At 34.3% G+C, this 22,289-nt stretch overlaps 3 protein-coding genes across 3 annotated transcripts; 1 reads left to right on the forward strand and 2 right to left on the reverse strand.

Moving 5' to 3' along the window:
* Positions 1-1,383: 1,383 nt before the first annotated feature.
* LOC130623208 (uncharacterized) lies at positions 1,384-3,085 on the reverse strand. The gene is given in 4 exon segments (XM_057438688.1): positions 1,384-1,586; positions 1,749-1,918; positions 2,158-2,267; positions 2,345-3,085. Coding segments are annotated over 4 exon segments (1,224 nt in total).
* A 2,113-nt stretch (positions 3,086-5,198) lies between these two features.
* LOC130624302 (uncharacterized) lies at positions 5,199-11,061 on the reverse strand. The gene is made up of 3 exons (XM_057439884.1): positions 10,399-11,061; positions 9,329-10,242; positions 5,199-6,186 (listed from the first exon to the last, which is right to left on the reverse strand). The coding sequence occupies exons 2-3, from the start codon at positions 10,230-10,232 to the stop codon at positions 6,113-6,115; spliced, it is 978 nt and encodes a 325-aa protein (XP_057295867.1). The 5' UTR covers positions 10,233-10,242; positions 10,399-11,061; the 3' UTR covers positions 5,199-6,112.
* Positions 11,062-11,252: 191 nt separating this feature from the next.
* LOC130624300 (G-protein coupled receptor daf-37-like) lies at positions 11,253-21,022 on the forward strand. Its single transcript, XM_057439883.1, has 3 exons — positions 11,253-11,270; positions 19,266-19,923; positions 20,405-21,022. Exons 1-3 carry the CDS (start codon positions 11,268-11,270, stop codon positions 20,785-20,787), a joined length of 1,044 nt encoding a protein of 347 aa, XP_057295866.1. The 5' UTR covers positions 11,253-11,267; the 3' UTR covers positions 20,788-21,022.
* The last annotated feature ends 1,267 nt before the right edge of the window (positions 21,023-22,289 follow it).

Below are 22,289 nucleotides of genomic sequence, written 5' to 3' on the forward strand. Positions count from 1 at the left end.
AAACGTGCTCCACAATTTCGCTTCGCTCGCAAAGCTCAATTGCTTCATGAAGAAAAAGAGGACGAACAAGCCAGACCAAGCGCGAAAAAGCGATATAGATATTGGAGCAACTATTTTGAACTGTAAAGAAATTATTGTTCAGACACTGGAATCTGAGGCTACAGGAAAAGCTAAGAAGTATGAACGAACTGGGCCTCAGGAATTTGTCGAATTTTTAGAGGAAGAAGTGACGATATGTTCAATTAAAAATGCTTGTTATGAGCATTTTAAAGACAAAGTGCCACCTGGAATGACTTGTGACATCCTTGCATCTGATAGGGGACCATCATGCACAAAGCTTTCTCAACTTCCGAACCTGAAAGTAGTTCACATTCGATTTATCAAGGAAAATAGTTTTGGTTATAATTCTTTAAATAACACAAGTCAACAAAGTAAAACAATCTCGTCAACAAAAAGTATTTTCCCAATTTATCAGAAGCAGTACCTTTATAAATCCGACATTTAATATCCCAAAAAGTGCGCCACTGAATTTATCAAAAAAAGTATCAAAAGCACCACCCAAGTCATTAAGTGTCTCATGTATGCTAAAAATGGGTAAAGTTGTAACTAATATGAAACAACCGTTCACAGAGATTGACTGTTCAACATTCGAAATAGATAGTATGGTTTGGACTTTGCCGATAACAAAAAAATTTGAAATTGAAGAAGTTGCGTGTGGTGATGGTGCGTTTCGTAAGGTATTTAAAGCCATCTCCTTTCCAGATGATCGAAACACGTTTGTTATAAAAAAGTACAATGTAGAAATACTACAATCTCTTGATGAAATTCGAGAAACCCCAGAGGCCCATGCCAGTGTACAAATGCACATGTTGGCAAAAAATTGGCCGAAAAATTTGCTGCTCAATTAAAACAAAATGGAAATGAAGGCCAAAACTTAACATACTCCAAAGTTGCTTTTGGCAAAATCAAACCGAGCGATGAAATTGTTACAATCGAATTATTCCAAAATGGAGTTTTCAGGAAGTATATCAATAATGATGGACAGATCATTGATGGACCACAAGATGTATTGCAAATGCTGTCAGAAAGTTTGGCTCATTTTTCTTTCATTAAATCAAATCAAAAACTTCTTCTTGTGGATATTCAAGGCTCAGAATTTAATATGTTTGACCCAGAAGTAGCTAGTATTGATAGTAATTTTTAAAGAAGGAGAATTGCTATTTTGTTTGGGAAATTTGTCTAAAGTAGCATATGATAATTTTTTTACTCAACATACTTGCAATAAGTTCTGTGAAATGATTGGTATAAATGGAAAACAACATTTTACATAAATGATTTTTTGTTCTTAAACAAAAAAATACATAACATGTAGTAAAATATAGCTTATAAACTAGTTGTTCCATTTGTTAATTCGTTTTTCAAAGTCAGATATGCTTTAACATATTCTTCATACTGAAGTTCTGGGGGATTAGGTATAATTTGTTCACATTTTTCAAGGAAATCCTTTTCTAAATAATCATCATCTGTGTCAAGAACTTCAGAAGAGGAGGCAACATTTTTTAAATCATCGTCTGTAATTCCCATTCCTAAAGGAAGGAAAAAACAACATTTGTGATTTGCTGAATGTAGCAGTTACTTGACAGAATAGATTTTGTGCACAAGAACGTGTTCTGTATATACTTTGATATTTTGGGTTTTTTATCTTGTATATAATGCAAAGTTTTAAGTAAATTATGGAAATTACATACCACACTCCTCCAATTCATATCGATTTGGAAATGCGTAGATATGATTAGGTACACCGTCTGGCATGTAGGTCTCTTTCTGCTTTCGTATTCTGTGAGAGTTCCATATTGTTTCCTTAAATTCGTCTATTTCTCTTTGCATAAATGGAATCATAATGTAAGCAAGGGATAGTCTATGAAATAGTGAATATTCACATTTTATATAGCACTTACTGCATATCATTTGTGTTCATATTTTAAGAATATTTTTATAATTATGTTCATGGAATTTCTTTTATAAAGATTTCAAATTTTTGATGCTAAATTATCAAATGTTATGTTTTTTTTATCCAGAAAAAATTATGTTTAACTGATATACATGTATAATTTCTTTGTCCATACTGATAACAGATTCTGAGAAAAATGAGTATACCTGTCTTTTTTAATCGATGGATCATAATGATTTTGGTCTTTTAGCCACATTAACCCAAGTCTATAGTATTTTTCAAGTCTCTCGTGCAACTCGCGCCACCATCGTTCTATCTAAAAAAATATTGCAGATAATATATATACACAACTTCGAATTACGAAAGTTAATATAATGCTAATAAACACTTCACTTGATTAGATGTAGATGGCCCATACTGTACAGAATCTGTTGGATCTTCAAGATCATTGTGATTAATTCTCAGGAACGCATGCATAGTTGCCGTAACACCAGTTTCTGTTCCCTTGTCAACTCTTAGGTACTTTGGTATAATTTTAGTTCCGTAAATATATTCCAAATACCATTTACCAACAAATTTTGGATTAGAGTTTGTGCTCCATACTTTTATCCACAAAATCTTTCTACTGGCTGTATCAATACAACCATATATTGCAATAGGGAAAGTAGAGTTTTGAGACCCCATCATCTTGTCGTGACCGTCTAGCGACTAAACCCAATTAGGACCTTTCGTTGTGAAGTGTCCTTTTTTTCTCTTCTTTTTGTCAGGCCGTCTATCTTCTAACTCTTATGGACATAAATCGCTCATGACATTATATACCACATGTTACGGTACATTCAGGCCGTGCTTTTGTCTTAGTTTCTGTTGCATAGCACGATAACCTAGTAAACACCCAGGTCCATCAATCTCTGTTTGCACTGCTCTCTTGACTTCAGAGATGCTTACAGTAGTGTCAGTATAGTTGATACTAAAATATCGAAGCTTGCGATCGAGTGTACGTAAGCTCCACGGATACTGGTTATAGTCCCTTTTTACAAAATCTAATATTTCTTCCCTTCTCAAATTCTGTGTAACATACTTCAATAAATCTTCTTTGAGATTGAGGTCATTCTTCCACGAATCTGCGTAAGCCATTGCCTATCTGGGCAATGCAATGACCTGTTGCTATTTTAATTTCAAGCGTGGTAGCCAATTACTTCAATCGAGGTACATAAAATGTGCTATTTCACAAAGGCTGCGAGTCCAACTAAACTCTAAAAGGTCATTGCTTTAAACAACAATTTTGGCAGCGATGGGCCATGCACAAAATCAATTCAATTTAATTGGGGCGAAGTCGATTTAATTTAATTTCAAGAATTAATTTAATTTCTGATTGGCAGCCCTGGGCCAAGACGAAAAAGTATATTCAATTCAGTTGTTATTTTGAAAACGTTTTTATTTCATTTTTAAAAGCGAAATTAAATTAAATTTTGAAACAAAAACAAAATACATAGTGGCAGTCATGGGCCACCATACTGATTCATTTTAACTAATCAGTCACTTAGTCAGTCAAAAATCAAATAGCTATGGTCTGCACATCTCCCCATCTCACTTAAGGGGCATGTGAAGTCAAAATTGTGACGTAATTTTCGTACTCTATGCGTAGTCCAACAATGTGTGGCCTGTGGTCGGCCTAGGAAATTTAGGTTCCGTACAGCGTGGTTTCTTATAACCTGTTAGGCTATAGTTTTAACTCCCATCCGTCAAGATCAGTAACAAAGACTCACGCCTTTTGGCTTGGATTCTTTCCGTACTATCATGGCTACTGCAGACATGTTGGTGTGTGTTCTTGCTGATTTAAGGTGTGCTAATGTTAAATCTCTTTGTGAAATGCAAAAAGAACTTTTAAAAAGTGTTCATTCTCGGACATTTTCGTTTTCTCGAGATATTTATCCCTTGGTCGGTAAAAGTCTGCATCTAAATCCAGGTGCAGATATATATATATATAGCAGCTAGCTACATATTCCATCTGAGGCAAGGTGTGAAGATAAAGGAATTATTGCTTTAAGGTGAGAAGTATGTTTTTTACTCTTCAACACACCTTAATTTTTTTGAAGGTTTTCAGTATATTAGCTACAAAAAGCTAGTTAAGGAGAGTTTTTCACAACAGACTAATAAAAATGAATACAAAAAGATTTAGGGGCAACATCCATACTCATATTGCCACGCTTATCGGAAATAGGCTGATACAACTTTTGACCTACCTACGGACCTCTGTGGCATGTTTCTCGCAATAATCCTTGAGGACCGTGAATTTGTAGCAAAAATGATTCATTGTGCCATGTCTTAACGGAAAACAAGTTGACCTACCTACCTACTTCCGGCCTATTTCTGATAAGCGTGACAATGTGAGTATTGATTTCACCCCTTAATTAGCTAGCTATCTGGCAAACTATTTTTGCAATATGAGCTCATTGAACAGATTTTTTGTCATTGTGGAGGAGTTCTTTCTCAATTAATACTTGTGTCGTTATTAGAACCAAGAAACCTTGACATTTGGATAAGTAAGGTCGGTGATGAAATTAAACAACTCTTTGAATGGCTTTTAGGAAACAAAGTTTGTTGAGTGGAAGGTCATGGTAAAATATATTATTTTTAGATCCAATCCATTAGAAACTGTCTATACAGCTTAGCATCGTTGGTTTTGGTAGGTGATAATTCTCTTGTTGATGTTTTGAGAATCTTGACATCTATGGAACTTTTCTTGCATCCTTTCTTTTATTCCAAGCATCCTTGTTTTTCAATATGCTTTTAAAAGCAAAAGAAATAATTTTTATATCTGAAAAAAGTTTATTCAGATTTTCCCTTTCCGTATTGTTTGTGACATGATTCTTTCTCCTGAGGAGGCAGTGAAATCAGACTACCCGTAAGACATGGTCGCCTTTTTTGTCAATACTTGCCTTATTAACAGTAATAAAAAGAAAAATTTACCCACAGATAAGCTTGTTAAGGTTTCGAAGTCTCTTTACGCAGTGTATATTGACATGTCCATCTATTTTATCTCATGGAGATCAGTTAAAAATTTTATTTTGTTATAAAAGTATTGTTAAGTCTGGTGTAGACTTCAAACCAAATCATTACGTTTCCCTTGTTCCAGGTTACAACCTTCTTAAACAAAAGTTGCACTTTCGTATTTCAACCTGCAAGTGAACTGTATGACCTCATTATACATCGTTCCTGTGCATCTGAACAAATATTGGGATTGAGGTGTGTATGTATCATATCACATTTATGTACATTTCATCTTCATTATCCTGATCTTTCGATTTTCGTATTGTTTTTGTTATGATTGTGTTTTATTTTGCTGTCCATGGCTGGTGTGATCATTTGATTTACCTAGTCATGCTGATGAAGCCTGATATTGGCAGAAACAGCAAGAATTTATAAATATTGAAATATATTCATAATTGTGTCACTTAATTGTAGTTAATCCCTGTTAATCTCTGCTGTTGTTTTTGATTGATAAACAGTTTAAGTTCTACATGTTAGCACAGTTTTTAGTGGCATTAGTGCTTTTATCTATCTAAAATATGGCGTATAAGACGGAGAGTTGCTTCTTATAAAAAATGTTCTTAGGAGATTTTCTTATAACTTATCGTTTCTTTCGTCAATTTTAATGATAACTAGATAAATCAGAAGACAATTTTTGGCGATATTTGTACCCGCAAAGCTCAAATAAGCAAAAGTTTTTGGGGTTTCACCCCAGACCCCAGTTGGGGGGCTTACAGCGTTCCCCAAAACCCCTAGCTGCTAAACTTAAGCCTTGTCGAGTAAGTCTTGAAAAAGTCTGGATCAGCCCCTGTGTATATAACTTCATTGAATATCCATGTTGAACTAATCAATAATCATTAAAAACAAGACATAATTCTCATCCTTACAACGCCCTACAAAAAAGTGAATATCCACTTTGGTTAAGTACAAATTACTAAATTACGTAAGGCCGCGTAGCGGCCGCAATGTAATTTGGATTTTATAAATAAAATTGAAGTACGATATAATGCTGAGTCATCCAACCCTATAGCGCTAGAATAAGTAAGAAACCGGAGGGTAAAATCGAAAATAAAATACTGAATAATGTAAAATGCACACGTGTTATTTCACTGAAAAAGAATAATTTAAACATTAATTTGATCCACGGTACGATCTACGGTATCCACCTCGATAGCCACCGCCATAACCACGATTTCCTCTTGGTGCTATAACAATGAAAAAGAAAATACTAAGTAAATACATCCAATAAACACTGGGTAGGGTATGGGCGGGACAGCATTATATCGTACTTCAATTTTATTTATAAAATCCAAATTACATTGCGGCCGCTACGCGGCCTTACGTATTTAGTAATTTTATTTCATAAAATTTCCGTCGATATAATGCTGAGTCATCCAACCCTATAGCGCTAGAATAAGCGCGGCCCTGCGGGCCCCACATATCCTCAGTTCAAAGCGCTACCCAGTCCTATTGTCTCTTGAAATACTTGTGAAACAGGTCTGACAGTCTTATGATAATGTTTCTGCCAAGTTGTTTTACCAGACCACTTTCCCCGTTTCAAAATATCCGCAGTTGAAAGTCCTATTGCCTTTGCTTTTGAAATGGAGGCAGATCTTGTAGAATGTGCGGAAAATGAATCAGTATCAATTCCCGCTTCCTTCAAGATTGACTTCATCCATCCTGCGACTGTAGATGGTACCACAGCCTGATGGGGATGCAATGCGCTCAAAAGCAACTGTGAATGTTCATCACTTTTTCGCCACTTGTAAGTTCTTGTAATATAACACTCAATAGCATTCACAACACACAATTTTGAATTACTCTTAAACTTATTGAATTCGAGAGATGGAGCGGAAGAGCCTTTCTTCCTGGTTTTGGTTATCTTATCTTTTGGTTATCTTAACAAATTTCTGATCCCCTTGAAGCAGAAGTCAGTGCTAACAACATCGCTAATTTGTGAGACAAAACTTTTGTAGATAAGCTGTTATTAATTGGGAGTGTATTGAAATAATCAATCACTACTTGCACATCCCAAATAAATGTGAAACGTGGTTTAGTGGGTCTCAAATTGAATACACCTGTCATCAAAGAACGAATTCTAGGATGTTCCCCCACATTGACAGAATTTATTGGTTCATGGTAAGCGGAAATAGCTGACCTATGACCATTAATTGTGCTATATTCATAACCTTGATGAAATAACATAGCAAAATAGTTTGCAATTACATTTACATCACATCGAACAGGATCAGCTTGTTGTTGCATACACCAGTCAGACCACTTACGCCAGGCCGATTGGTAATTAGAAATTGACCCTTTGCGTCTGGAATTTGTGATAAGCTCTGTAGCTTTCGACGATAATCCTTCTGAAGCCAAGCATTCCCTGAAACTGTCCAGGCCGCTAGTCTTAATTGATTGTGTTTGACTAGAGGGTGTATCTGACCCTGAGAATTCGTCAATAACTGAGGGTGCTTGGGAAGAAGTACTGGACTATGAATTGACATTTCCAGTAGTATAGAATACCACGGTTGACTTTGCCAAGCTGGTGCTAATAAAAGAAGGACTGTTCCTTCTTGGGCAACTTTCTTTAGAATTTTTGGAATCAAGCAAAATGGAGGGAAGGTATACCCGTACAGTTCCCCCCACTTCTGTTGCATGGCATCCGTCCCCACACTGTTTGGATCCGGACGCCAGGACATGTAAGTCTCCAACTGATGATTTAGACGGGACGCAAAAAGATCTATCTCTGGCTTTTGTCTGATTGTTATAAGTCTTGCAAACACTGTTTGATCCAATTGCCAATCGCTCGGATCCATATTGTTGCGTGACTCCCAGTCCGCTACTACATTCACACTGCTGGGAAGATATTCCGCAGTAATCATGATCTGCTTGGACAAAAGAAAATCCCAAATTTCCTTGGATATTTGCATCAGGTGCATGTTTTTTGTGCCCCCCATTTTTAGGAGATAGCTCAACGCAGTCATGTTGTCTATCTGCAAGTGGATTGCAGATAGACAACATGACTGCGTTTTGATTTTTCAGAAAAGTTTTCAGGGCTAATTTTACCGCCAAAAGTTCTAGCACATTGATATGGTATTCCCTTTCTTGTACTGACCATTTCCCCCCTGTGGAAATTCCTTGACAAGCTGCTCTCCAGCCTTTCATGGAAGCGTCTGTTTGGATTGTGTAATTCGCTTGAATTATTTTTAGAGGCCTGCCATTTTGGAGGTATAGGTTTTCCTTCCACCACTTCAGTTCTTCCAGAGACTGTAAATTTAGAACAATCTGAGACTGATATGACTGAGTCTTTTGAAGAGCCTCTATTTGCTGAAACTGCAGATACCGATGCTGCAGCTTTCCTGGAAGAACTGCTTGAGTGGTAAAAGTTAGTTTCCCTATTAGTTTTGTCAGTTCCAAGATATTTGTTACCGGATTTGCAATCAAATGAGTACACTTTTTTACAATTTGTATCATTTTGTCCTGTGGCAAAGACAAGGTCATCTTTTGCGAATCTATGACAAGTCCCAGAAATTCTATTTTCTGCACTGGTGTCAACTGAGATTTTTTCTGATTTATTATGTAACCTAAATTTTGTAACAGAAAAATCAATGTTTCCTTTGCTACCCGCATGGACTCCAAAGTTTTTGCGATCAGTAACATGTCGTCCAAAAACACTACTATCCGCACCATTATTCTTCGAAGAAGAGATATTGGAATCTTCATTAGTTTTGTGAAGATCAAAGGTGCTGGGCCCAGACCAAAACACAGGCAGAGGAACTCGTAAAGGCTTCCCTCCCAAAGAAACCGGAGAAACTTTCTCGATTGACTGCTTATTGGTATGCAGAAGTATGCGTCCTTCAGGTCTATTTTGCACATAAAGTCGTTTTGTTGTAGCAGATCCCTGAGAAGCCCTAAACTTTCCATCTTGAAATGGGAATATGGTATGAAGCTGTTCAAATGTTTCAGGTTTATTATCGGACGATTTCCACCGTCCTTTTTTGGTATCACAAACATGTTGCTCAGAAATTGGTTTGGTACATGACTCACTTTGTGAATAGCTCCTTTTTGTACCATGCTTAATACTTCGTTGTTCAGCAGTAACCTTGCCTCTTTTTGATTTTGCTGAGGTACAGAAAGGAATGGGATCACATACCCTTTTACTACAGACAGAATATTTTGATCTTGTGTCAATTTCTCCCAATTCTTTGCAAAATTTTGTAACCTTCCTGCTAATGGTACCCTTGGAATTATGTTTGAAAACATGGACCTTATTAGAGGATGTACATGGTTTATACTCACTTGCATTATTTCTGGCAGGTGTGAATTGTAAACTGAAAGTATTCTTACCTCCTGAGTTGGAACTGGTTGTTGTACTGGAAGAACCGTAGTCTTTTCTCACAAAATATCCACGCCCTCTCGAACCTCTTCCACGGTTGAGAGAGCCTCCACGAAAGGGAGTATAACTTCCTTTGAATTCCTTTTTCAAAAGCTCCTGGCACTTCTGCTTAGTTTTCATGCTTGAGCACCAGTCATCCCGAAATTTTTTTCCAAATAGATCCTCTCCCATGTTGGAAAGCAATAAAGATTTTTCTTTTAGCAATTGTTTACTTTTCGTATCTTTCATGAGAGCAGATAAAACACGAACACGACGCAAATATGTCACCGCATTGTTCGCTTGTCCCAACAGCAAAACCGACTGTTCTACCAGTTCATTCACTTCCTCCAGAGCTACTTCTATTTCACCTGGTTGAGCTGATAATGCCCTTTGCATTAATGACCATATTTTAGACAAGGGCCCTAAAACATCAGTTTTTTTTTGTTGGACTTTTTGACTCGACTTGTCCTCTGCAACAACTGGGGACTTGGTCTTTTCCTCCAGCAATGCTCTCAGATAGCTGTCCAAGTTTGATGGGCCAGGTACATTCTCTGGGACAGGACTTTTATTTAAAATACAAGATTTTAAATCATGATCACTAATATACGTTGCAAAATGTTTAACAATATAGTCTCTTTGATCTTCTGTAAAATTATAACTATACTCTCTTTCTGAGGGAACCACCTCAAATTTCTTTAAAGGTGGGCAATAATCCCCTTCTGATTGATCACTGACGGTGCTGTCAGTCCCAGGAAGGGAGTTTTCCCTCTTCCTGGATGCTTTCTCTGATTGACTGGCGTTAATTTCTGTCCCAGTACAAACAGGTTCGTTCTCAGTAACATTGGTAGGTTCATTCTCGGTAACATTGGTAGCCATTTTTAAAAATCTGAAGATAAGAGAAAACTTTGTTTTCACATCCCGAGAAATGTTTTAACCACAAAATGACTCATCACATATGTCAATGAGTATTAGGAGAGTTGCTTTTATAAGCAAACACCTGTCAAGAATTCTAGTTTAGCTAGGATAATAAAAGATAAAATACCTTTTCCTTTAGTAAACAAAACAAGATACGTCTTTCTTCGCCAGCGAAGGTTGGAAAAAGAGGATATGTGGGGCCCGCAGGGCCGTGCTTATTCTAGCGCTATAGGGTTGGATGACTCAGCATTATATCGACGGAAATTTTATGAAATAAAATACTATTTGTTTAATTTTAGTAAATTTAAAACATGAAATTTTTGCAAAGTTTATATTCGTGCACAAAAGGCTCATCTAAAGTTCACGTGTTAATTACCTGTATAAATATATCTGATTTTATGTTCGCAAAATTGTACTGCGCAAACAATGATGAGTTCCAGCTGCACGTAAATTGTTCACTCGGATTTTTTGTTGCTCAAAACAAAAACAATGACAAACAACATGAGAATTTAAAAAACTTTGCGCGAACATAGTTCAAATAACATTGCGCGAGTTAAACCACACCTGATAGACGATGTAGACTCGTACCAGAAAATACCTAAAACGAGGCAAGTCTTCTATTCAAACAGATTTGAACACTTTGAGATTTTTGTTTAAACACGAAGTGTAAATTTATCGATAACAACTTCGCAGTATTTGTTATAGCAATAGTCAATATTGAAAATTCTCTTCTACATTCAATTGATCCAACGAAAACAAACAAATTAACAAAATAGACGTCTTATCTTTGTTTGAATTTAAACAGCTTTTCATAAACACACACTCCTTTCCAGACCCCTTAGGCTAACATAGAAACAAAAACAAAAGGAAATATAATTTTCAATTAAGAGCACGGGCACTAAAATATCCTCGATTAGGGTTTTAAGATGTCGCATTATTTCCCATTCAGATATATTTTTAACAGCGGCTTCGTTATAGGTGAGACTAAACTCAGACATGGTAAGATGTTATAAATTTATTTTCTCGACAATAATGTTTTTATCCGCACTGTTTTATCACAAAAGCTTTATTTTATACAACATAAATTACATTTTTTTTTCAGCACTATTACTATAATAAGATAAAAAAAACTTCACATCAATTGCGAGTATCTGTTTTTTGCGTAGTTAGCATGAGTATTTGCGACCATGTTTTCTTTACAGCTTAGTAAAATGCTTCCCTATCACATGGCATTCTGTTGAGCAAAACGAGGCTTCCCCTTCCAATACTTTTTTTAAAAAACTTTTCTTTGACACGATTATTATAAAAAAGGAATATAAAAACCCCAATATGGTTTCCTCTCCCCTTTAAAATCAATTTTTGTAATGTGATTCTCATCCTAAATGTACTAATTTCTAAAACCCCACCCTTTAGAAAAAAACAGTAATTAGACACTAAATTTAAGCCCTCCTATCCCAAAACAAGTTTACTTTCTACAGCATCGAGGTATAACAGCTTAAGATTTCTGGAAGAATTACGGTTGATCTGTTTTTCTCACAAAGTCGGCGTTATTAAGCTTACTTTGTACAAACGGATAAGCTTTTTGCAATTTTCCTGTTGGCGTCATTTTGTCTTCTCAATGTCTTCAAATTGTAATTTAAAGTCTCTTTGATATTAGATTTATGTTTCGCTCAGATCTGGCCATTATATTCTACGACGCCAGCAATCACGTCATCATTATTATTACTTTTATCATCTTTGTATAATAGCTTTTACTTTCGCCTATTCATTAACTACAAAATATATTTATTATGAATTTCGAAAATTAGTTGCTGTGACAATTTTTTGAGCATATAACAACATTTTCGAATATTTTTTTGCCATCGATTTATCTATCTGTATGTATAATAATGTTTATTTCAACTTTAGCTGTTTTGCATTTTTGTGTCCTACATAAAAGTCAGTAAATTCCTTTTTCACGAAATTTAATTCTTGCTAGTATTTAGACTTGCTAGTTTCGCGAAAATTAATTCTCGGTAATTTAACCCTATTCAGGTTGATGGGGGGACAAAAGTGCCCTACCCTTCCGTTTTTTACTTGTAACTTTTGCTTGCCTGGCTTATTTTGCTTGAAATTGAGTTTCTATTTATATAAAGTTCATTTAACAAAAAAAAAATAATAATTTAAAATTGCGCTTCAACAGGTGGCCAGCTACGCCCATATTTCTAAGGTCCTTTCTGCAAAAATTAAGCATGAATTTTTTTTAGAATATTAGGCGCATTTTACGATATCTGATCAATATATTAAATTTATATTGTATTGTGTGGTGTTTACGCCTTTATTACGCCATCACATATTATTTTGCGCCATGTAGGCGTAATAAACGCCCTATTTTGCGGTAAATCCCTTTTTATCTGTTTGGCACCACATTTTTGGCTTTATTAATAGTTTTAGCACAATAGGCACCCTATTACATAAGTGTTGGTCTTAATAACATTGAAGCACAAATGTGCTATGTATTATATGGAAACTGCTTTGAAATTTCCATAGTCAACATAAGATAATAATAATAAAAAATATTATCATTTTAGCGCCTCAAAAAAATTAATAGCTAGGCCTGTAATGAAAACAAAAGAGTAAAAAAAACCAATATTCTAGGATAAGAAGAGAAAAAAATGTGCAATTTGTTCTTTTAGAGCATATTTGCATATTATATACTCAAAAAAAAAAAAAAACAGCCATTTTTAAAATTTTGCTGTCGTCAGCAATTTATCACGTGACCGAAACTATTTTAATTATTCTATATCAGTTAACATTTGTGCCAAATATTTTTCAATATAAGCAAGTAGATCATAAAATATGGGGGTAGGGCATTTCCCCCCCTCAATTTTTTTACCGGGTCACCCAGACCCCAACCTGAATAGAGTTAAAAAAAAAATTCTTGTTTAAACTAATTTACTTAAAGCAATCGTTTGAAACGCTTGTCAAAATAATTTTTTTCCTTTTATTATAAAAGTATTATTGATTTATTTTTAAAGAATTAAAATTTCATCAGTATAAAAACAGATGACTGTTAAACATCTTTCTTCATTAGAATCTAAAATCTTCCGTCTATCTCAATGTTTATACTAATGTTTAATGTTTTTGTTATAAGATCGACCCAATCAAGCTCAAACCTTGAGCCGTTATTACGGGTAGGCAATAATTACCCTGGCACAGTTGGTCATGCGATACAAGAATTCCTAAACTATTGAGATGCAAATTCGATGTTCGCCTTAAGTAGAATTTTGAGATGGCTGTTACTCTAGTAAACTAACCTCATCATTTTTTTTTCTTTTTCAGATTTTTGATAAGAGAATCGAAAAAAATACAGGGCAATAGCGAAAACAAGGAAGAGAGGCATGTCATGAGAGACATGTTAAAGAAACTTTTGGTATATTTTGTAGATGAAAGCAAAATCTATCTATTATTGATAATTTGTTAAAAATAACCTTGTTTGCTCTTTTTTGGTCCAAATTTATAAATCGTCCTCATTAAAAATGCTTAAGTTATAAAATATTTGCTAATACACATTTATTTTTTAAGTTAAACTGATTTAAAAATACTTCATTATAAATTCGAAGTCAGTAACTGCTTAAGTTTCTGTTTTTTTACGAAAAAGGCATATGATACCAGGAAATGGCTGAGGTTAAAAATATTAGCTTTTTATATCACCTTTGCATTTAGTAGCATATCTACTGTCATTAAAAGGAGCCAAAAATCACTTTTAGCATGATAATGTTTGCAATATGGAGAATAAAACACTGGCTTGTAACATTGACTTGTGTGCCCGAGAAGTAGAATAATAAATTCAACAACAATAGTAAACGTATGGCTAGCTAGCTAGTGCCAGTTTGGCAGCGAACACCTTCATCTAATGAATTGGCTTTGCTATGTATGCTATCTTTTTCTAACATGTGCCTCAAATGAGTTTTCCTAATGTTAAAGCAAAACTTTAGCTGGTCCCATAAATCAACCACTATGTTTTTGGCTTATTTACAAAAAAATCCCGCTTAGCGGAGCAGATATGACTTTTTCCAGGGCAATTAACGAGCATAAATTACTTTTTAGGCATAAATTTCATTAATTATAAGCGATCATTTGACCAGCCTTTGTCAGAATTTTTTCGTCGCTATCCAATTAATTAAAAAGGCAATATTTCCTATGAACGAGGTTGCAACTCATTATTACGACTTGTGTTTGTGCTATTTTGCTAATCAACTTTCTCAACTAACATGGTCTAGTTTCAGTATAAATTTCGCCAAACCGCTATCAGCTAATGTATCATTTATCTTTTGTGTGGATTGGCTGAAAAATAAATTGGGTTAATTGGAAACTGTAGTCCCATCACAATAATTTCAATTTCTAATATTTAAAAAGCGGTTTTATTTTGTCTCAATACAGTGATGCGTCGATATTAAGAACACCCGTAACAAACATTAAAATCCATCTGCCCTCTTCTGAATTCTGTCTTTTCTTTTTAAGAAACCCTTATAAAAGCCTCTAATATAACAAACTCTCGGTTCCACAATTTTTCTGAGTTCCTTCAGGATTCGTTGTGAATAAAAACAGATTACTTGCTGTCAGTAAAATTTTTCTGCTGGAATTTGCACCCCTTTAAAATTTAAAAATTTGCACCCCTTTAAAATTTAAAAATTTGCACCACTTTTTAAACAATTATTTTTTGCTAATATTTTACATTTTATACTTGGGCCAAAAAGCGCAAACTGTGCGTACTTTGGGCTGTAAGCAATAAAGAAACCATAGATTTTGGCAGCAAAGTTGAAAATTTTTGTGATGAAACAATAATAAACGCTACAACATCCGAGGTGTTTAAAATAATTTCTAAGCAAAATATTGACAACTTTTTGTTGATAACGATAAATACTTTTTGTTTTGAAAATGTTTTGCGAAAGTAAGTTCTAATTGTTTAACCAAGGTTATAAAGAAAATGATAGATAATGTTTTAATGCACATACAAAGCCTTATCTTAAAGAATTTAACAACTTTGTTCGCTCCTTCGTTCGTTCGTTTGTTCGTTCGTTCGTTCGCTTGTGCAAAATTATATAACAGGTATGTCTACTAGCACACACACAAGCTTATACGTCACAAATATGATCCAATCATTGTCGTGCACACAATCATGTTACTTTTACCATATGCTTGACATTGCACGCCATTTTCTATCTCAACTTTCACAAAAATTTATTTTTTTCCATAACAATCATTTCTGGTCATTTAGGGTCTTGCAGCTAACAAATGTCCAATGACGTTTCTGAGTGAAAATTTAACACACAAACGCCCTTTGCCTCCAGTTTGTAATTAAAAACTTGCGATCTGTTATCTACAAATTTCAAATTTAAGCAAATTTACAGTTTAGTGAAAAAACGGTTGATGGCCATTTCCATGTATAGTCAAAAAACTTAGAAACTGGCCTTGAGTTGTGTTGTAATAATTGATCGTGTCGAAATTTGCAATATAACATGCACGTGCAGGCTACGCAAAACAGTGGGCCCTATCCTAAAACTGTCGAGGCGGGCCCTGTGTGACGTGCTAAAAGGCATTCTAACACCGCGTTATTTACACTCTTTCAGTAATTTTTTGTTTATTTGTTAAACAACACATTGCTAAACATTTTTATAGCTTATCTTTACAAAAATTATTCTTACCTCATCATATTCTTATTAGCAATGTTTATTATTTCAAACAAAAGAAAGAAAAACCGAAAAGTTTATATTTATATTTATCAAAAGCTGAGACAAACGTAAGTGGAAGGTAAATTCTTTAAATTCTTAACAATTCCATTGGTGAATATGACAGCATGACGCCAACATAAACAATATTATTATAATAAGTGTTTTTGTTTCGACTGGAAAGCAATTAGTCAGCTGCTCAACCAATCAACAAGTGGTTTATAGCTACTGAAGTTCTATAATGGTAAGTCATAGTACTGCTTTGTTCATATCATCATTGTGGATTATTTTTCAGTATAAATGAAAACAAAAATGATCTTGAGGCGAGAAGAAGCAGCGCTGTTTATCTATTTCCTATGATAAAGATTTACAGGCAAATATCTAGGTAAACACAACAAGGTGAAGATTTACTCGTAATTGCTTTACCTAGAGGGGGTGGGTAATAGTTACCGGGAAAAGGTGAAATTTTGGTGCTGAAAAACGCACGCAAGTCCCTTGTGAATTGAATTTTCTTGACAGATAACATTATATATCTATATTTTACATCAGAAGTTAATAAAAAATATCGAGGAAAAAGTCGAGTTATCTGAAAATATTAGCATCAGGGGGGGAGGCGAGGAAGAAAAATAGTTAGAGTTAACGCGAGGTTCGAGTTAGCCAGAGGTTTTTATGAGGACGTATTACCAAAAGTTCAAGGGACCCAAGAAAATGGTTCAAGATAATAAAAGTTTAGTTTATATGGTGTTCAAGTTACCGGGAGATATCATTACCTCTTCATTAGCCTTAAATTTTTGTGGAAATGCGTAAATTAAGTATGCACTAAGCATTAAGTAACTTCTACACAAATCTGTTTTTAGTAGTTAGTTTTTAATCAGGCTAACTTTTTGAACCCTTTTTGTGCCTAAAATGTTAGGCGTTCGCGAAATCTTAAGAAAAGGTATATCATAAAATAAATCTAGTGTCGAAAGTGAATAAAATTATGTGTTGCACAAGACCTCCAAAATAGTTGCTTTTTGGGGAACCTAGATTTTAAATGAATCGATGCCTGTATTTAGACTTTTTATACATCCCAGTAGCTAGCTACAATCGTGTGCATAATATATTGGGACAAATTAAGCTTAAAATGTGTTTTAAAACACCCCTCCCCCCACTTCTTTTTGTTGGAGAGCCAGGGTACCCCGTAACGGTATTTCAACATTGAGAAAGGCGCAGGGGGTCTGTAAAATATAGGAGGTTAGTTTTTGTAAAACATCCATTTGTCCCAATATTTATGCACACGATTGTACATAATGCTATTAAAGCATGGTCTAACATAGGCCCTGTTTTAAAAAATACATAAATGTATTCACCAACGTTCCCACACGCAAGTAATAATTACAACTAGCCGCTAACCAGTGGATTTGTATCAATTATTTACTCTGTAGATACCCGTGATAAAGCTGCGCGCGGCGATTTTAATCGGATAAAATGCGACCTACGTCGATAAAAATATTTGTTATTTTAGGGAAAGTAAAAAAATAAGGCTAAGACATCTCAACTGAAACAAACAAAAACCGTGCCATAACTAAACCAAAATAGAGTTTCAGTTGCCTCTCATGACTTTTGATGACAGCCTTTCAGCTGTAAATTTAATATTAACTTAAAATACTTAAATCTCGTTTATTTGTTTTTGCTAGAAGGTACTAATAAACCCTATTAATTATCAGAATATGAATACACAAGCATTCTACTACAATGTCACTTTCGCGTCATTATGTCGTGTCATGACTTATGCTGACAGTGTTTCAGCTGTCAATTTAATTTTCAGTTAAAATACTTAAACCTTACAAAAAGGATTAGACAGACCGCCTTAAAAACTACATCAATTCATTTCCGTTACTACAACTTGTGAGTTTTTTTTATAAAAACACGATATTACGAAGCATGAAGCTCACATTGCCTTTTAAGAAATATTTAAGAAACATTGGCAGGCTGAGTTAAACAAAAGGGAACATTTTTGTGCAGGGTGAACCTATTTTTAAAGAAACATTTCAGGCTGGTAAAAAATATATATTAAGAAACAGTCAGGGTCATCTCAAATTTCATGTTTCTTATAAAAAAAGACCTCCATTCTTTTCTTATATAAACAATGCTGAATTCAAATAATTGCCCAAAAATTGTCAAAATTTATACAATTAATAAACAATATGCATGAGACAAAAAAAGGTCAAAAATTACACAGTTTTCTTTGTCTAATAACAAACAATTTCCATGGTGCGAACCTAAGTCAATCTTTGGAAACTTAACACACAGTGTCTTTGCAAGAATGTGACAAAAGCAAAAGCAAATGTAAGATAAGCTGTCTTTTTTAAAACATTGAATAATCATTTCACAAATTTTTAACACTTTTGACTTTTGACTCCCACGTGCCTAAACAATTTGCGGCGAAGTGCGAAGAATTAATTGTTTATATAAAAAAAGTGCATTGCAAAAAAGACCCTGGGTTCAAAAAAGACTTGAACAAACTTGCCTGAGAAAAGAAAACATTGGCTATTTTTTCAAACGAATTTCACAATTCAGATATGATCAATTGTGCAATTTTGGTAATGACGGCATCAATCTTCCGGTTGCGTTAACCCAACTCAAATTACTTTAGATATAACGTCCACGCAAATAACTCCAAAAAATGCAATGTTTGTTAACAATAACAATCTTCACAATTCTGTATGATTGTAATTTTACAGTCGTTATAGATTGAGCTCTAAACACATGGGTTAAAGCAAAACCAGTACAATGTAGAGGGGATAGCTCATTTTTTAGATTACATTTTCAAGTTCTCAAACTTAGTTTTGTTCTTTTTTGTGTTTACTAAAACGTGTTGATTGAAAGTCCGTCCGCCTTTATCGATTTCGAATGATTTTTTGCAGAATCAAGGGAAGAAGAGTGGATCAGTACAATGCAATAATTTTGCTACGCTATCGAAATGTTTTGAAAAACTTGTTAAGCGAGACTTCACAATACAGTCACAAAATTGTTAAAATCGACGTCTTGGTGTTGTTATTGCAAACTGGAACTGCTAACCGAACCCCCCAAAAATGCAAAAAAATATCCTGATTAATTTTTTTGATTTAGAAGAATTAACAAAAAGATAAATAAAATAAATAAATAAAATGATAATATGTAAATTCAAATAAATAAATAAATAAATGTTAAGCCACTAGCCACAATAAGTCGGACTATAACTTAAATAACTTGATATAAACAGTTAGTAGCTGTTTTTACATTGTCCATTTTCTTGCAATAGGTTGATGCACAGGAATTACATTGGATATGCAGCGTACCGTTAGGTGCTACTATTGCTGCATTCGGAATCCTCGGAAATATTATTTCCATCCTCATATGGCAACGCATCATTAAATCCAAACTACGCGGGAATCAATCTACTGCACTGTATTTAATCGCTTTGGGAGTATGCGACACTGGTTTATTAGTATTCTTTTTGTTAACCGATACAATAAAAGCAAATCATCCCGAAATTGTGAATAACTACTCATATGCAGCATTTTTCTCTTGGTTTGGCTTTCCCATTTTTTTCATCTTCTTAGTAGCAAGCATATGGTTGGTGGTTGGAGTCACACTTAATCGATTTTTTATGATTACTTTCCCAACTAAAGTGAAAAGTATGTACACAACAAACAGAACATATATGGGCATTGCTGTTTTTCTCGCTTTCTCAGTCATCATTAACATACCACACTTCTTCAGTTACCACCCAAAAGAGACCAATGGAACATATACGCTCGCGTTAACAGAATATGGTGAATCGCAAGGATCAATTGATTATGAGTTTTGGGTGCATTGCATATTTGTTGTTTTAGCACCATGGTTTACCATAGCTGTGCTAAATGCATCAATTGTATACAAGCTCACGCAGCAGATGAAAAAGTTTGATTCAAAAAAAGGTATGATGAATTAATTAATTACAGTAATTTTTGCTATTGTTGGGCAAGTTTTAAATTACTTATTATTAAAATCAGTTTCCACAGGAACTAAAATTGGTGTGCAACCTTATTTGTTGTATAGCTAATGCTTACAATGTTAATCGGTACATATTTTATACAACAAACTTATACAAAATTTCTATTTTTACAAATACAGAGCTTAAGAGAAACCAGGTTTTGCAAACACGAAGTCCAAATTCTGTCCCACACTAGTTGTAATTCATCTTAAAAGCATTTGGACATTTCCAAACCTAAGCGTTTTTAATATTGATAAGAATGGTAGTTGTTAAGTTCATTGGGGAAAAAAGAGTGAAAATGTCACTCACATATACTACTCGCATCGATAGGGCTTTAAGTATGCGTTTTTAAAAAAATAAATTTTGGTGAAAAAAACATTATCCTAAGTGTGATAATTGTTAGGAAATTGGTTGCCTTTATTTAGATTCCAAGGGAAGCAGTAAACGAGACAAACAAGAGAAACAGATGACAAGAATGTTGCTGGCTGTTACGTTTTCATTCCTCGTTTTACTTGCATGGCAATGTGTAACCCAATGCTTCTGGATGCTTGGTGTTGGCAAAGAAGACAAAAAGAGCTCAAGATGGAATCTAATTGATAGTTCATTTGCATTTGCAAAGACTGGTGTTGTTATCAATTCTTCAATCAATTGGATATTCTATTGTCTTACTGGAACAATGTTTCGAAAGGAGATGATAAAGATGTTACCACTAACAAGAATTAAAAGAGGATCTTTTACAACTTCCTCGAATTTCAAATCGTCCACAAAGGGAACACAAGATACCGTATTTGCCAATAGCAATGTTTGAAGTTAGTATATCCACATCAATTTCCAAACACATTAATCTTTCTTTAACTGTAAATAACACGAATTGACAAAAATCCGCCACGATATGAAATAAAAAACAAAGAAAGAGGAATAATTTAGACGGGAATAAGATAAAGAAAAGGATAAAGACAGAGAAGAAAAAATGAAAAACATTAAACTATATGCAAGCAACAATGTAATTGCATTTTCTGTAAAATAAATTTTGTTAAAAGTAACTCATTCTAAGTGGAATCTCTGAGGATCTCTCTCATACAACTTTCTCAATACAGGATGAAAATCTTCTAGCTTCTAACTGCTGTTTGCTGTAAAAGTAGTTTCTATATAATTAATAAGAAGTTATGCTTACAATAAACCATAGTCGATGTCATCGACAGTGCGAAGTTTTTCTTACCTGTATCAAAATTATTTTCTCCTAAATATTCATCATTGCGTTTTGCATTTACTGTTTCTATGAAAGTATAAACGTAAAGTATTTTGATTTAGCAATGTGTGTCGCATTTCTTACACCCAGCCGTAAATAAGTTAAGAGCATTTATGTATAATATATAGTAATAATTTTCTACTCTTGTATAACTGCTTCTAAAAACAGTATTTGTTAGCTTTGCTTTTTTAAATTCCGCGATTAAAACCGTCAAAGAAAATTGTGTAATCATTTATGCAATATGAAAAAATATGCTTAAAATTCGTAATGCTTCAAAACTTGATCCAAAAAGTTATAATTTATCTGGCTAGTGAAAATCACTTCGACAATGAAATTGGCTAACGTTTATACATCGAGTATTCCAGAAAACATAATTGCCTAAATTGAGTCTCAGATTTTACGAAGTTTTCTTACAGTTTAAACTTTCGGTTGTTGCAATTATAAAACGACGACACATCTGTGTGAGGATTATGAGTAACGACTCCACTTATTTATGGCGACAACTTGGACCATTTTTAGCCCCTTAAAATGATTGTGAACATTACCGCGTGAGTTACCGTGAGAACGTGCAAGTAAAAACGTGTCAGCCTCGAAAAATGTTAAAAATACAACAAAAATTTATAATTTTACTGTTTTCGTGTTGGAGGTGAGAGAGTTATGCAACCCCCTCCCCTGTTTAACTATTTCTCAAGATTTTTAAGTTTTTAGCAACACTTGTGGTAAGCTTCATGTCTTTTTAACAACTTTAGAAATTAGAAAGAGGAGCAGTGGCGAACCAGCCCTCTTCTGCAGCATTTAGTGTCCCCAATTAGCCCAACATGAATAGAGATGATTTAACTACATATTAAAAAAGACTTAAACACATTTTTGTAATATAACTACCCACGACTACAAGAAATATAACGCGCAGTTCTGACACGCTTCCCATTGTTCTGTAGCAAATCTCCACAATTTGGTTATACCATTACAAACCAAATGGAAATAGTAACGTTTCAGTTTGAACTATGCCGATATTAAACTGACCAGGCTGGCGCTTGCCACTTGAGTGCAGGCAAGCCGCA

The sequence above is a fragment of the Hydractinia symbiolongicarpus genome, chromosome 13 (assembly GCF_029227915.1).
Source record: "Hydractinia symbiolongicarpus strain clone_291-10 chromosome 13, HSymV2.1, whole genome shotgun sequence".
NCBI classification, from domain to species: domain Eukaryota; kingdom Metazoa; phylum Cnidaria; class Hydrozoa; order Anthoathecata; family Hydractiniidae; genus Hydractinia; species Hydractinia symbiolongicarpus.